Here is a 16021-nt window from a genome sequence, read left to right on the forward strand (position 1 = left end):
ATCATTTATACACATGATTGAAATAATAAAAAATAATAATACATGTAAACCCAACATAAATCCAAAAAGAAACGGGAGTTCCGGTTCATCCGAAAAAGAAATTTGAATATGAGCTTGATGGCCGTACTATTCGAACTTTCAAAGTTGTACAGAGATCCAAATGAATGGAGCTTGTGGCAATCCATTCTCGACATACACGTTTCGAAAGCTCAAATATTTTCAGTCAATAACAGCGCCAACCACGTCCTTACGATCTTATAGGAACGGAAGGATTGTTAGTCCGACTTTCGTTGCTACTTGAGACTGAGTAAGGTAAAAACTCGTCTTATGACAAGTGAAGACATTCCACATTCCACTAAAAAGTTGAAAATAATTTTCTTTAAGGTGATTATACAATTAAGCTATGTGGTGAATTTTAAATTCACCACACGGTTTTCTACTCCTATTATCAAAAGTTCAAATCTAGCGCAATAATTTTCGTACAATGCTGAAATTAAAGTCGATTGTTTAGCATAAGTAGGCAAACAATCTACGGATGTTTCATCTTCATAGGCGTTATTGTTCTCTCAATTCGTGTTCTTGAAAAATTACTAAAAAAAAGCACGTGGTTTCCAAGATGGCCGATTTGTGGCTTTGTTGTATAACCACCTTAATCTATTAATTAAATCTAAACCAAAATTTCAAAAGGGCGTAAAAGCCAAAACTTATTTTTTCGTATTTTTTATCTATGTGTATAGCTTTGTATGTTACGATCTTTTCACATGTTGGTCTAGAATATAACAGGTTTTGCTTCGGTAGACGATGCGATCGATGTGAAGGGATAAAATTATGCGCATTAAGAATGTTCTACTTACTCCTTCAATATTCTCCTTTCTATCAATCTGGGCGGCCGAAACAATTATTGATCGCACGATCGTTCTGCATACTTCTCGAAAACATAAACGCATTTCCTCAGTTATTAGTTCAAAGCTTGTTCATGCCCGCCATTGCATTAGTGTGGATCTTGTGAGGCAAGCACAATGATACACTGTGCCCAGGGAGTCGAGAATGCTTTCCACCTGAAGACATCCAGACAGAACCAAGAATCGAACTCGCCATTTCCGGATTGAAAATATTACGCCTTTGATCGCAATATTTACTGATGGAGACCCATAATCTTGTTTGATGAACTCAAACAGATCAGAAATAAACTTTTGAGATAATTTTAAGAAGTTTGATACCCATATTGTTGATGTACCATTAAAAAAAATTTCTTTCGTGACTCTAAGTTGCAATTGCAGCTGAGCACGATTTGCAACCTAGTACTATGCATAAATTTGTATATATTTTGCGGAATCGAGACGAGAATTTACACTCAGGAATATTAAAAGCCAACAGATGTGATTTTATAAGGCAGATATTTGAATTCAGTTTGACTTGTTGATCGAAATTTGCTATGAATATATATTTATTTAGATTTTGTCTTTCTCATCTTTTCATTACTTGCTTCAATTCGCAACACATGGCAATGCTCGAACATCATCGATTTGCGTCTAGAATAAACGCATCTTTCTAGTACCGTGGATTATTGTGATGATTGCCGATTTGCTGGTGGAGTGTGCCCATTTTATCTATCTCATTGTGATACAGACGGTAAGTCTTAGAACTAAGAAGATCCACTTTTCTGTATTATAGAAGGTCATTAATTTCTTTGTTTTTCTTTCGCTTTTCCTCTTTGCAGCTGCAGTTCGAGCCAGTTACGGCGATGCTGTTCACAATAGATTTCTTCATTATGTGTCTTAATGTGAGTATATCCGCTATCTGCGGTTTGATTCTACTGATTGCTTGTACATGAAACTGCTACGGATACAGAAGTGAAATGCTATTGATTTTAGTTTAGTTATTTATTTTTACTTTTCCGTATAGCAAAGTGATACTGCTGAAAAGACATATGTACCACTGCTCTAAAAACAAACTCTTTATGACCTGGCAATGAGTTGAGCCGTTTTTTATGTATGTTTGACTGTGTATATTATTTGGGACACTTTACTATATCGTACCTTATTATGAGCTCAATCTTAACCGATCTCAAGGCCGCAAGTTATAATAATTTATGGGGAGAAAACCTATTGTTAGCAATCTAAGGCATTCGCCAAATTGAAAGATAAAAATAATGAATAATTACTCTAAAACACAGGTACAGCTTAACTACTTACATATGTATGCTCTCCCTTTGATGATTGGTGCTCACTATTAACTATTTTTGTGTCAGTAGTTTTAATAATTATGGAACATGTCCATCTTTCTATTATCAGTAAACCATTTTCTATTATTACTCATGAATTTGTTTCATTTGGCAACCAAACATAAAAGTAGAAAACTTTTAATGTATTGATGCTAAATTCTGTTTGTCAATATGTTTCAGTTAAAAAAATCACGCATATTGAAGGACCGCAAGCTCATCTGATTTCACTCAAATTTGGATTATTTTTATTGAAAGAAAAGCTTACAAAATAGTAGGGTTTTATTCAATATTTATAAATAATCTAGTAATTTTGCATATGCCTAGCTCTCATACTGATTTTGGTAGGTTCCTTTACAGAAATGTAAGAAATTCTAACATCCGCAAAAAAAAGATATGACCTATTGATGTCTCATTCACGAGCCTCTTGAGAAACAATGATCAACTGGGTCCAGCTGGGAGTTTAACCAATTTATTTGTCTACCTGCATTACAGGGGGGATTCAACTATGACGTTCACTACTTTTTTAGATTGCTAGACCCTCCCCCTCCCCCCATCTGTCTCGCTTTTTTGTATACCTAGTATATGTACTGTCACAAATTCTTAGACCCCCTCCCCCCTAAAACCTGTGACATCATTATTGAACAATCCCATAGGGTGCCAATGGAATGTATGGGGAAAAAAATGTCATCGAGTTTCAAAAAGCGACATTACTCACAAGTTTCATTACCCCAAAATATGATCCCATGCAAAATTTGAGCTCAATCGGACATGATTTAGGGGTGCCTAAAATTCATCAAAGTTTTGAAATGTTTACCTATGAAAATTTTCCCAAGGGGGACCCAATGAAAAATCGAATTTTTGTTTTTAATGCCAAATGACTTAAAAGTACATGGAACGTCGAGATCTGATGTTATCTAAAAAAAAATCTTAATGGAGCTCAAATTTTGCATAGGGGCATATTTTAGGGCTTAGGAAATGTTTGCGTAACATCCGGTTTTAAAATTCGATGAAAAATTGTTTTTGCCATAAGAATTTTTTTCAAAGTCCCATAACAGTCGATTTTTTTCAAAAAAAAATTCTCAAAGTTTCATGCATTTTGAGTCTTTTAGCATCAAAAACAAAAAAAATATTTCCCGCTCGTGAGAAAAAATAATAAAGTTTTGATTAATTTTGAGCACCCCTAAATCAAATTTTGCATAGGGGGATATTTTTGGCTACGAAAACGTTTGCGTATCTAGCATCAAAAACAAATATTCGCTTTTCGACTTTTCCTTTGGCCCCCCCTAGGAAAAAATTTCATGGGTAAAAATTCCAAAGCTTTGATTAATTTTAGGCACCCCTAAATCATGTCCGATTGAGCTAAAATTTTGCATGGGGTCATATTTTGGGGCAATGAAACTTGTGAGCAATGTCGTTTTTGAAATTCGAAAATGTCATTTTCATTTGCACCCTCTCCTGCACTATACTGATGTCCACTGCAAAAACCACATGACAAATAGTCACTTTGGAACCGCTACGGAAACTAATTATGTTCGATTTGTTTTTTCGCAGATATATTGCCTGCTGTGCGTAATATCGCAATACCAGGAGTACAAAGCAGGACGAGGGGCAGCGGAAGCCGATTCCTATACTAGCGTAAGTAGCGTAATAGAAATTTGTGTTAATGTATTGCTTGCGAATATGGAATGCGATAGTTTTGTGAAAGTGAAAAACTGATGTTATTTTGAAATTCACACAAATAAAGCTAAACAAATGTTGTATAAAAAATAAGCTGGTAAAAATATTACTAATTCAGCTGGTCGAAACCATACAATTTAAAGTTGGAAAGTCCACTAATGATTTTATGATTTGTGATGATTTTAAGTTTTGATTGATAGGGTAAATCCGGGTGAGATGCCACACCTTTTTAAAAATCGATATTTCTTCAAAACATACCGTTATATTGAAACTTTAATTAGTGTTTTCTGATAGTTTAGGGATCCAACTACATAGTGTAGAAGTCATTTGCAAAACAAAAATAATCGGACTGTACTATTTACAGTACAAGAAAAGTCAAATCCGGCACTTGTAAAATATTGGAGAAATGGGATTAAATTTTTTTCTTTTTGCGATAAACGATGTGTTTCTGAAAAGCATAATCATTTATATTTGTATTTCAACCCGAAAACAAACAAATTTAACACTACGTCGAATGGCCGAATTTAGTTGAATTCAGATTTTAGAATGAAGAATTTTCGTACATTTGGTCGAATGTCGTTTGGTCGAAAGTGGATTTCGAAATAAAAATCTTGGTACATTTAATCTAATGACGTTCCGTCGAATGGCTTTTTGAAAGAAAAGAACTTTAGTCAATAAAAATTAAAAAATAAATCATTCATTTGTGGTGTAACATAATTGTCCAAAGAATGATGGGTTCATAAAAAGAATAAATAATATGAAAACGGTGAATATTGAGACGGTGAATATTGAATATTCCCGACTGGGTATTGACTTTGGCGAACCCTTCTGACCGACTACGATGAATCTATTCCACCTGGTCAAAAGAAACTCAGTCGAATGATGTTTCGTTGTTAGACAGAATCTATACCATTTCGTCGAATGACATTTTCTTAGAGACGCAGGACATTTGGTCGAATGACATTTCATCGAAAGGACACTACGTCGAATGGACATTTGTTCGAATGGACATTTAGTCGAAATTAGATTTTAGAATTAAGAATTAAAAATCTTGACACATTAGTCTAATGACGTTCCGTCGAATGGCTATTTGGAAGAAAAGAACTTTAGTCAATAACAATTAAAAAATAAATGGTTTATTGCGGTGTTTCTAAAAGTCACAAGACTATTGCTCCAATATTGTCCAAAGAATGATGGGTTAAAAAATAATAATCCGAAAACGGTGAATATTCCGAGTATATTCCCAACTGCATATTGACTTTGGTGAACTCCTCTAACCGACTACAATGAATCTATACTACCTGGTCAACAGAAATTTAGACGAATGATGTTTTGTCATTAGACATAACGTTGAATAGATTAGGTTATATGATTATTTGATTCGAATTAAATTTTCGGCTAATAATTAACGAATTATAGTTGGAAGACAATTTTATACTGAGCTAATTTTTGTATGAATATTGAGTGAAGGAAAACTGAATTTTTATTCGACCAAATGTCCCTTCGACTAAACGTCCTTTCGACGAAATGTCATTTGACCAAATGCCATTAGTAAATGTCAATCAAGGAAGTGTTCCAACGCCGACTACGATGAAGTATTGGCAAAATAACATTGATATCATTGGTTTTTGACCATGTGCCGAAAAATAGAATAGAGGCTATTTCACCATCCGTACCTAAAATTAGACTATTTCTGAAGGTTTTAATTTTTTCTATAATACACCAGGGTCTCCAGAAGTTTATGTTGGCTCAGGTGAAAAATCCTCGATGGCATCCGTATTCGTTTCTTCCGCTGCCGATTGAACTTCCTCACGTCCATTGAATTCTTCTAATCAGTTTGTTCATGTATCTTGTGGATTATTTATTCAAATTAACCCAAAAATCAATTGACGAATTATCCATTTAACTTCTTATTCTTCTTATTGGCATTACATCCCCACACTGGGACAGAGCCGCCTCGCAGTTTAGTGTTCACTAAGCACTTCCACAGTTATTAACTGGGAGTTTTCTAAGCCAAGTTACCATTTTTGCATTCGTATATTATCATGAGGCTAGCACGATGATACTTTTATGCCCAGGGAAGTCGAGACAATTTCCAATCCGAAAATTGCCTAGACCGGACCGGGAATTGAACCCAGCCACCCTCAGCATGGTCTTGCTTTGTAGCCGCGCGTCTTACCGCACGGCTAAGGAGGGCCCTCCATTTAACTAATTACCCTTATTACCGACTAAACACTTTCAACATTCGACTTATTTTCCATTCGACTAAATGTCCTTTCGACTAAATGTCCATTTGATCAAATGTCCGTTCGACTAAATGTCCTTTTGACTAAATTTCCATTCGACTAAATGTCCATTCGACTAAATGTCCCTTCGACGAAATGTACTTTCGACTAAATGTCATTCGACTAAACGTCATTCGACGAAATGTCATTCGACGAATTGTCCCAAAGCCATTAGACATGACGTCGAATAGATTAGGTTATATGACCGGAACTAAACGGAACTAGTCGGAACTAAATTTTCGGGCAATAATTAACGAATTATGGTTGGAAGACAATTTTATTCTGAACTAATTATTGTATAAATATGAAATGAAAGAAAGAAATTCAATCAAATGAATAAGAAAACTATTTTTATTCGACCAAATGTCCCTTCGACTAAGCATCCTTTCGATGAAATGTCATTTGACCATATGTCATTAGACTAAATGTTCGTAGTCGGCGATGAAGTATTGGCAAAATAACATTCAAATCATTAGTTTCTTAGCATGTGTCGAAAAATAGAATAGAGGGTATTTCAACATCAGTACCTAATATTTTGCTATTTCTGTAGATTTTCAATTCTTCTATAATCCACCAGGCTCTCCAGAAGTTTCTGTTAACTCAAGTGAAAAATCCTCATCAGCATCCGTATTCGTTTCTTCCTCACGTCCACTAAATTCCTCTAATCAGTTTATCCATTTATCTTGTAGATTATTTATTCAAATTTAACCAAAAATCTATTGAAGAATTATCTATTTAACTAATTACCTATTACCGACTAAACACTTTCAACATTCTCGACATCAACATTCGACTAAATTTCCATTCGACTTAATGACCTTTCGACTAAATGTCCATTCGACCAAATGTCCATTCGACTAAATGTCCATTTGACTAAATTTCAATTCGACTAAATGTCCCTTCGACGAAATGTACTTTCGACTAAATGTCATTCGACTAAACGTCATTCGACGAACTGTCCCAAAGCCGTCATTAAGAGGCTTTTATTTTATTGTTTTTCTCTAACAATCAATTGCGCAAATCGTTATGGAACGTAAACACGGTCAAGCAGTTTGACTAACATTGACTCCACCTCTCGTTTATTCAAACATCCATCAAGTTTTACCAACAGCGGCACGAAAAATCAATTTACTCGATCAACAATATCACACACGAACGACCGAAGCGCTAACTTGACCACCAACCATCAAAAAAATATATGGAGGTTTGTGCAACTTCACTACAAATGCTCAAACATGTTCGGCGAACCTTGACTACTTAAACCAAAATCAAACAGTTTTAATTTTTTCCAACCGAGCCGCCAACTGTCAAATGGTTGTTCGAACAACTTCACACACGTTCAAACAAAGCAGCAACCAAAGCGTTTCCTTGGGGGCGGAGTCAATGTTCGTCAAACTGCTTGACTGGTGTGTACGTTGCATTAAAAATTGCACATGTTGTCGTTTTCTATACCCAAGGCGTTTCTTAAACTTGTCTATCATGCCTTAAGATGGCCTTAAATTCATCGAAGCAATGTTATTCCATTCCGGGTTTTCTTTCGTAGTGTATCTGCTGTTCTATTTCATAACATATTGATAACAACCGAAAACGAAGGATTGCAGCGCAAATTGATATGTTTCTTATTACTGCGATGTTCGCAGTAGCGAGCGCGCATGATAATAATAGATTACAACAGAGCTTAAGTTGAAATCGTTCCTTGTTCAAATATCATTAATTTTAAAGCATGTTATTAAGAAAAAGACTAATATCCCAGGACGTCTACATTTTCTGGGCAGAATTCTTCTTCTAATCCCTTGCAATATCTTGTTCTTCTTATTTCACATGATTTTCCCGCTTAAAAATAATATTTAATGAGATATGAGTGATGATAGTACGTAGGTGCGGCATAACACCGTGATTTTTTTTTGCAACGTTTATACCGATTGTAAGGGATAGACGCCACATCACTATAATTTTTACTTAAAACGTAAATTGCTTACAAACATAATCGCTTTTAGAGGATTTACATAATAAAATAAACATGTGGATTCGTAAGAATTTTTGCAAAACCGTACGAAAAATCTTTCTTAAAAATAGTGTTAGGAACTTTACGGCTTCTGCCGCAAGTGTAAAGTGTAAAGCCAATATATTACTTTTTGAATGAGCAATTACTACTTACGTTATTATTTCCGCCACAGAAGACACACTCTCACGTACATTTGTGGCAATAAATCAAGTCCGTTCTACCAGATCTCTGAAGTGCGACATCTATACCGCCGCGGCATCTCACCCGGATTTACCCAAATTAAATTTAAAAAAATCCAAATCCACATACCTTTGTTCTAGCATAGTTTCACCCAAAAAACAAATCTGACAATTATTGTATAAAATCTTGGCATATACAAATCTGTAAGCTTTTATACAGGTATTGTATTAAAATAATACGAATTTGTAAGATTTCAATACAGCATTTGTATTAAAATCTTCCGAAATTGTATATGCCCAATTATTATACAGTTTCTGTACGGTTCTTATGCAGAACTGTTTTAAAATCTGCCATCCGCTGGTTGGGTGCTTATTTAGCTTTTTTTCTGTACATCACCCAACCAGCGGATGGCAGATTTTAATACAGTTCTGCATAAGAACCTTACAGAAACTGTATAATAATTGGGCATACACAATTTTTGGAAGATTTTAATACAATTTCTGTATAAAAACCTTACAGATTTGTATATGCCACGTTTTTATACAATAATTGTAAGATCTGTTTTTTGGGTGTATGTATGATTGCTACTCCGTGATTGATTAGTGAAATTACACAACGATTTGAGTGAACGGATGACTAGGATTATTTAGTCATTCTAACTGTGCTAGTTCCAGTATCTCAATAAATACAAAAATCAATAACGACGCCGGCTACCGCTATATTGTCAGTTGGGAAAAAGGAAGGGACGTGAGTAGATGATTTTTGCTATTTAGAGACCATGTTTACCTCTGCGTCTCCACAAAAATCACAGGAAGATTTTAATACAATTGTTGTATTGAAATAATACAGATTTGTATTATTTTAATACAATATCTGTATAAAAAGCTTACAGAATTGTATATGCCCAGATTTTATACAATAATTGTCAGATTTGTTTTTTGGGTGTGGGTATCGTTGGGTCTGGATTCACAGGGATAAGTGATGTTACCGTCAGAGCTTTTTAGACATTAATATAAACACGCAATGTTTAATCGATTTATCGACCGCATTAAGCAGAACCAAACATTACGATGATTGGGCGATCGCAAAACGCGAGCAAACGCACACTGAAGGCTTTACTTTCTAACGTATTACCCACTTTGGGCGTTCTTACAGCAACATACTAGGAGTTATATAACTTTTTGAAATCTTGGTAATAGAGACAGTATTTGTAGCTTCAGACTCCAAGACAAAATTTTGAAAATGATGTTACATTTCATTAAATATAGTAAGGTTTCTGAAAATAAATAGTTTGTTTCTGTTCAATAAAGTGAAATAGAGCTGTGTATAACATGAACAGTGTAAAAAATAAACAGATAGTATGATTAAGTGATTATAAACATATTTTGTTTTTGTGGTGATCTACTTGTTACTAAATAGGTAATTGTTTCAATACCCATTACCAAAGCGAATATAATTATTCTGAATAAGCTGTTTGTTGCATACAGAACATCCCTATTCATGTATTATAATATCAGCAAAGAACAGCACAACAAACTCCAATTTCAATTTAAATCGCTTTGACTGTACGCCACACATGTGACACCTCGCACAACGGAAACATCCACGTGCCAACAGCACCCCGGTAAATCAAATTGACATTGTGTTGGTTGGGTCTTGTTCTAATTAGTTAGGATTCCAGCTAATTGCCCTCAATAAGCATCAATTTTCCCGGCTTACGCTCGGTGTTCGCAGGCTCGTTTTTCCGAGACCACAAATACTATCGACTCAAAACGACTATTCTCTCCATTCCACACAGGCCGTTCACATTCAGTACAGTCCACCGGTTGCTACTTGTTTACCCCCCGGGAAATCAATACTCAGTCCGGTGATGTGCCCCCATACCAACTGCACGCTGATACCGGAGGAGACCCAAATCAACGGAGTGATACTCGGAAGTAAGTTTTGGCGGACGGGGCAAACGGGCCGCAAATGACTATAATGAGATTTTGATTGTAATTCAAGCGATTCAATTGACTACGAACGCGGCAAAACCGTGAGACAAGCAACATCTGATTGGCTAATTTGGCGGTTTTTTCCAGGTACAACACATAGGTCGCCTACGGTATTCAGCAGAGAGAACTCCCTGTTGCTGAAAAAGCACGTCAAATTCAATTCTGCGGAGAAAACGAAGGTCTGCTGTAGTGGGGTCATTCATCCGGAGAGCGTGAAAGCGAAGGATGGTGTGAAACCGAATGGTCATATGGTGCAAATCGAAACGCTTCCCGGTAAGTCAGAAACCGAATTTGTTGAATGAAAATGCATCTATTTCATTGAGAATAATAATATTAGCTTTCATTGTTTAAGATTATTTTTATTGACCAAAAAAGTTGGACTCTACAATTAGTTACTAAAAAAAGGATATTTGGTTATAATCTATCTGATATTGAAAACTGGGCTAAGAACTTTTTTTCCATAGTATTGCAGATTTCGCAGCTCGCCTCGCCATACATTGCTTTGGTTCCAACCACTATGGCATATCATGGAAGCCCCGCTCCCGATTAGTACACAAAAATGCTTGTTTGTCAATATAAATTTTCGGACTTTAGTCCCTCAAGCGATGGGCTTATAATTGGTTGACTCACTGATTGATGATTGCCAGTATAAATATGTACTAGGAAGCGACACCCGCATGTCAGCTCATTCAGGAGAATTGCAAAGTGCAGAGAAGCTATTTTAGCAATTTGTGGGCCAGTTTCCACATTCCAGCTACCTGAATTTTATTAGATGATTTCGATTATACAGTAATATCCCGATTTTATCAACATATCCCCCCTAGTAAATTAATAGTAAATGTGACAAAATTGGATTTTTTTAATTAATTTTTTTTAAATTTGTTTCTCAAATATGAATCATTTTACGCCTTGGAACCGCAAAATACGTGAACGAAACACATAATTTCTTGTGGAAAGGCTAACAAAGTCCTTGACAGTTACTCAGAAATGATTCATACACACTTAACACATTTCACAGTATTCGGTAAATTTTACCGAAATCTCAACAGGTAATTATATTATAGATTTTTTGTAATTTTTTCAATTGTTCATCTGTCAAAATCACCGAAAATCACTGTTGAGGTCGAAATACGTATCTGGCAAAGGTACAAAGTGGTGGAATTAAAGAGGATACTACAAACTGGTCTTATGATAAGTAAAGTCATTCTACTAAAAGCTCAAAATAAGCTTCTTCTTGTGTTCATGGAACCGACTATGGCAATCAGATTCCGGAGATATTCCGGGAAATGTTTCTCGATGAAAATAAATCCTATCCTGTCTATGTACTTGATAGAGAAATACGATAAGACGCTAGCAAGATCTATTTTCACTTGTCAAAAGACGAGTTTATACAATCCCTTTGAATTCCACCACTTAATTGTATCTTGACAGATACGTATTTCGACCTCAACAGTAAGGCCGTCTTCAGTGTCTTGTACTTGACTCGACTTTTCGACTGAGTCGAGTCAAGTACAAGACGGCCTTACTGTTGAGGTCGAAATACGTATCTGTCAAGATACAATTAAGTGGTGGAATTCAATGGGATTGTATAAACTCGTCTTACGACAAATGAAGACATTCCACTAAAAAGCTCAAAATAATTTTCTTATCAAGATCTATTTTGTTTGAAGAAATGCTGTAATGTGCTTATAAAAGAGGAGTCAGTTCTGTCTGGTCATGAACGAGACACTGAAGACGAGCATTTTTTAAGGTGAAAGTTATCTTAAAGTTACAATCAAATTATTGAATTGAATGAACTTATTTGAAATTTATGAAATCTTGAGCTTAGAATCTTTGGGAAGCATTGTATTGATGTATTTACCGTCATCGATTTTATTTTCTGGTTGTAAGTCAACTGTTTCTAAAGTGACAACCGTGATTGTCGCTTCTTGTGCAAGTTGCAATCATCCTTTCTAACACCAAACCATTAAATTTTCGACAAGCTACCGCAGTTCGCTACATTAATAAAAAGTAAACGTCGACGAAAAGAAATCTAAATATCAATGCCGTTACGCCCTTCATACATACATTTGCTTACATGAGTCGATATCGAGTCATAGAACATCGATTCATGGAGGTTTGACTGTATCACGTTAAAGAGCCCCGCACTTAGGATACGTTTGCGTTGCGTTTGTCAGTTTTCCCATGGTAAATGTGTCAAATGCAAAGCAAACGCATCCTATGTTATTTATTTGTTCAGACTAAGCCTTGAGTGGCCTGTCCAGCACATAAAAGTCTTCTCCATTCAGCTCGATCCATGACTGCACGTCGCCAACCACGCAGTCTACGTAAGGTCCGCAAATCGTCCTCCACCTGATCGATCCACCTTTCTCGCGCACCTCACCTTCTTGTGCCCGTCGGATCGTTGTCGAGAACCATTTTCACCGAATTACTATCCGACATTCTGGATACGTGCCCGGCCCACCGTAGTCGTCCGATTTTTGCGGTGCCCACGATGGTTGGTTCCCCCATCAGCTGATGCAACTCGTGGTTCATACATACCCCACACACCATCCGCCATCTGCACCCACCAAGAATGGTACGCAGCACTTTCCTTTCGAAAACTCCAAGTGCGCTTTGGTACTCCACGAGAATCGTCCAGGTCTCGTGTCCGTAGTGGACTACCGTCCTAATGAGCATCAGTTTGGTATGGCGGCGAACTTCAAGTAGGCGGAGCCCAAAGCAGGTACGGTTTCCTGCCATGATGTGAACTATTGGTAGCATTTTCAGTAGTCACCAGTAAGCCCAAGTACACGATTTAATTGACCACCTAGATTCCGTCACCACCGATACAAACTCGTGGTGGATGGCTCACGTTGTCCTCTCTGGAACCTTTTCCTATCATGAACTTTGGCTTCAACGCGTTGATGACTAGTCCAAACCGGTTAGCTTCACCCTTCAGTCTGATTTAGGCTTCCTCCATTTTCTCAAAGTTACGTGCCATAATATCAATGTTGTCGGCGAAGCCAAATAACTGGTGAAAATCGTACCACTTGTGTCGATCCCTCGTATTACTCCCTCCACAGCGTTGTTGAATAGCAGACACAAAAGACCATCACCTTGCCGCGTTTCGAAGGGACTCTAGAATGCCCCTGAAACTCGAACCACGTACATCACCCGATCCATCGTCGCCTTGATCAACCGTATCAGTTTATCCAGAAACCCGTGTTCGTGCTTGCCGAAAATAAACCCTTCCAATTAAGTACAAATCAGTCGTTTAAAACCATGGAATCATTGATTGAAGCATGATTCGTAGCCTGATTCCAGTTTAGAATAGCGATCCGTGCACTGATAATTTAGTTATCACATATGCTGAAGTCGTAGTCAACACTAGATTGTGGCTAGTACTTTCTTCGCGAGAACGAACGTCAATTTATCAGCACATATAGCACATGCCTTGAAAAAATATCAACAATAAACACTTTAAAGGACACAGGTTATGGTCATATTTCTTGAAACATTTTTCAAATGGGCCTGATTGATGTTGAAGAAGAATCACGCCGAAAAAAAAGCTAATAAATCAATATCGATAATCCGAAAATCCACGTGTATTCAAAATTTACATAAGACACTATTTAACAAAATCGATTTCTTACCGTTTTTACTTGCGTGAAAAAAAAACTTTTGGGATAAATTAGCATATTAAACCTCGTGAAGTTTTCATAACATTTTAATTATTGTTTATTTCTGGTGGTCAATACCCGAAAAATAGGAAATTAGCATTAATTGAACTTATAAATCCTCGACAATAACATTTTCCCGGTAATAACATTTCCCCAAAAAAGACTTTAACGAAAACGATATTTCCCAAAAATGATACTTCCCGATACACATATCATATGTCTCGGATTTGATTTCCCTGAAAATGACATATCCCTGAATAAAGCAAGCCATCAACATAACACTATTTGGCCTAAGGTTATTCGACATGAAGGGCATTTGGAATAATTATGAACAGCATCAGATAAATCTTTCATAGAAAGCATCCATTCGCTGGGTATATAGCAACGATAATTGTTACCCTTCATCGGAATCATGGTTTACCCAGATAAAAGCAATGATGAATGTGTTTATGTGCCAGTATACTAATATTCATTAGTCAAAGTTTGAAGACTAAGGACAACTCTTTGTATAACATATATTAGATTGAATTGTACTTCTTTGTAGTATTTTTCCCGAGCCATTCTTTTCATTTCTAGTTTTCTAGTTGCCACCGTTAGCTCCTACCCTACATATTCGATCTTCCCTAAGGTTACTCGATGCTGGGTCATTAGGCCGAATGAGAACTGGGGAGTGAGAAGTGAGTAGTGCGAAGTGAGGAAGAAGTAGAATGGAAGCAGTAAAATGGAATAAGTAGAATGGAAAAAGAAAAAAAGGGAAAAGGAGGACAAAGTGAGAAGGATGAAGGAAAAAGGAAGAAGGAAGAATGAAGAGGGAAGAAGAAAGAAAGAAGTAAGGAAAAAGAAAGAAGACGGAAAAAGAAAGAAGTGAGAAAGAAGAAGAAAGAAAGTAGAAGGAAGAGGGAAGAAGAAAGAAAGAAGGAAAGAAGAAGAAAGAAGACGGAAATAGGAAGAAAGAAAAAGGAAAAGGAAGTAGGAAGAAAGAAGAAGAAGATGGAAGAAGAAAGGAAAAAGAAAGAAGAAGGAAAAGGGAAGAAGAAAGAAGGAAGAAAGAAGAAGGAAAAAAGAATGAAGGAAGAAAGAAGAAGTAAAAAGGAAAATGGATGAAGTAAGAAGGAAGAAGGAAAAAGGAATAAGGAAGAAGGTTGAGGGAAGAAGGAAGAAGAAAAAAAGAAAGAAGGAAGAAGGAAGAAAGAAGAAGGAAGACGAAAGAGGGGACACGGGATAAAGAATGAAGAAAACGGGAGAAAGAAGGTAGAATGAAGAGGGAAGAAGGAAGAAGGAAAAATAAAGAAGGAAGAAAAAAGAAGGAAGAAGGAACACGGAAGAATGAAGGAAAATAACGAAGGAAAGAAGAAGGAAGAAGAAAGAAAGAAGAAAGAAGAAGGAAGAAGGAAAAAGGAAGAAAGAAAGAGGAAGAAGTAAGAAGGAAGAAGGAAGAAGACAGATAGAAGATGCAAGAAGGGAGAAGGAAGAAAGGGTAAAGTGAAGAAGGTGAAGAATGGACTTCTCATTTTTCTTTTTTTGCTAATTCGGCCTAATGATCATTCGGCCTAATGACCTTCGGGCAAATGGCCTAATGGCCTGACACCGGTTGTAGGTATCCCGTATCCTCACAGGGAGGTAGAGATAGGGTAAGAGGCTACTTACTTGATACTTGATGGGCTACAGCTCTTCGATGAACCTACGCCGAATGGAGTATCTTTCTCCACTGGAATCGATCTTGGGCCAATCGCTTCCAGTCGCACCCAGAGCGCCCTCAGGTCCTCTTCAACTGCAAAAAGCCATCATGTACGCGGCTTTCCACGAAGCCTGCGGCCATTTCCGGATTCTCTACTAAATATCATCTTCGCTTGACGTTCTTCCGGTATACGAACAACATGTCCAGCCCACCGTAGTCTGCCGTGTTGTATAAGCTTAAGGTCACTCCTGACAGAATCCAAGTTTCAAGGTGCTCGCGTTTTCGGGGGCACATCACTCGATACGGAGGCAGCGGA

The 16021-nt window shown here is 36.8% G+C and overlaps 1 protein-coding gene across 1 annotated transcript in view; it reads left to right on the forward strand.

The window, feature by feature from the left end:
* Positions 1 to 16021, forward strand: part of LOC134211180 (uncharacterized) — a 68422-nt gene that overhangs the window by 39609 nt on the left and 12792 nt on the right. The window contains exons 4-8 of the mRNA XM_062687855.1: positions 1537 to 1632; positions 1721 to 1783; positions 3776 to 3859; positions 10170 to 10308; positions 10453 to 10638. Of these exons, the coding sequence (XP_062543839.1) occupies positions 1537 to 1632; positions 1721 to 1783; positions 3776 to 3859; positions 10170 to 10308; positions 10453 to 10638 (568 nt within the window). The remainder of the gene's footprint in view (positions 1 to 1536; positions 1633 to 1720; positions 1784 to 3775; positions 3860 to 10169; positions 10309 to 10452; positions 10639 to 16021) is intronic.

Source organism: Armigeres subalbatus, chromosome 2, assembly GCF_024139115.2.
Source record: "Armigeres subalbatus isolate Guangzhou_Male chromosome 2, GZ_Asu_2, whole genome shotgun sequence".
Classification (NCBI taxonomy): Eukaryota; Metazoa; Arthropoda; class Insecta; order Diptera; family Culicidae; genus Armigeres; species Armigeres subalbatus.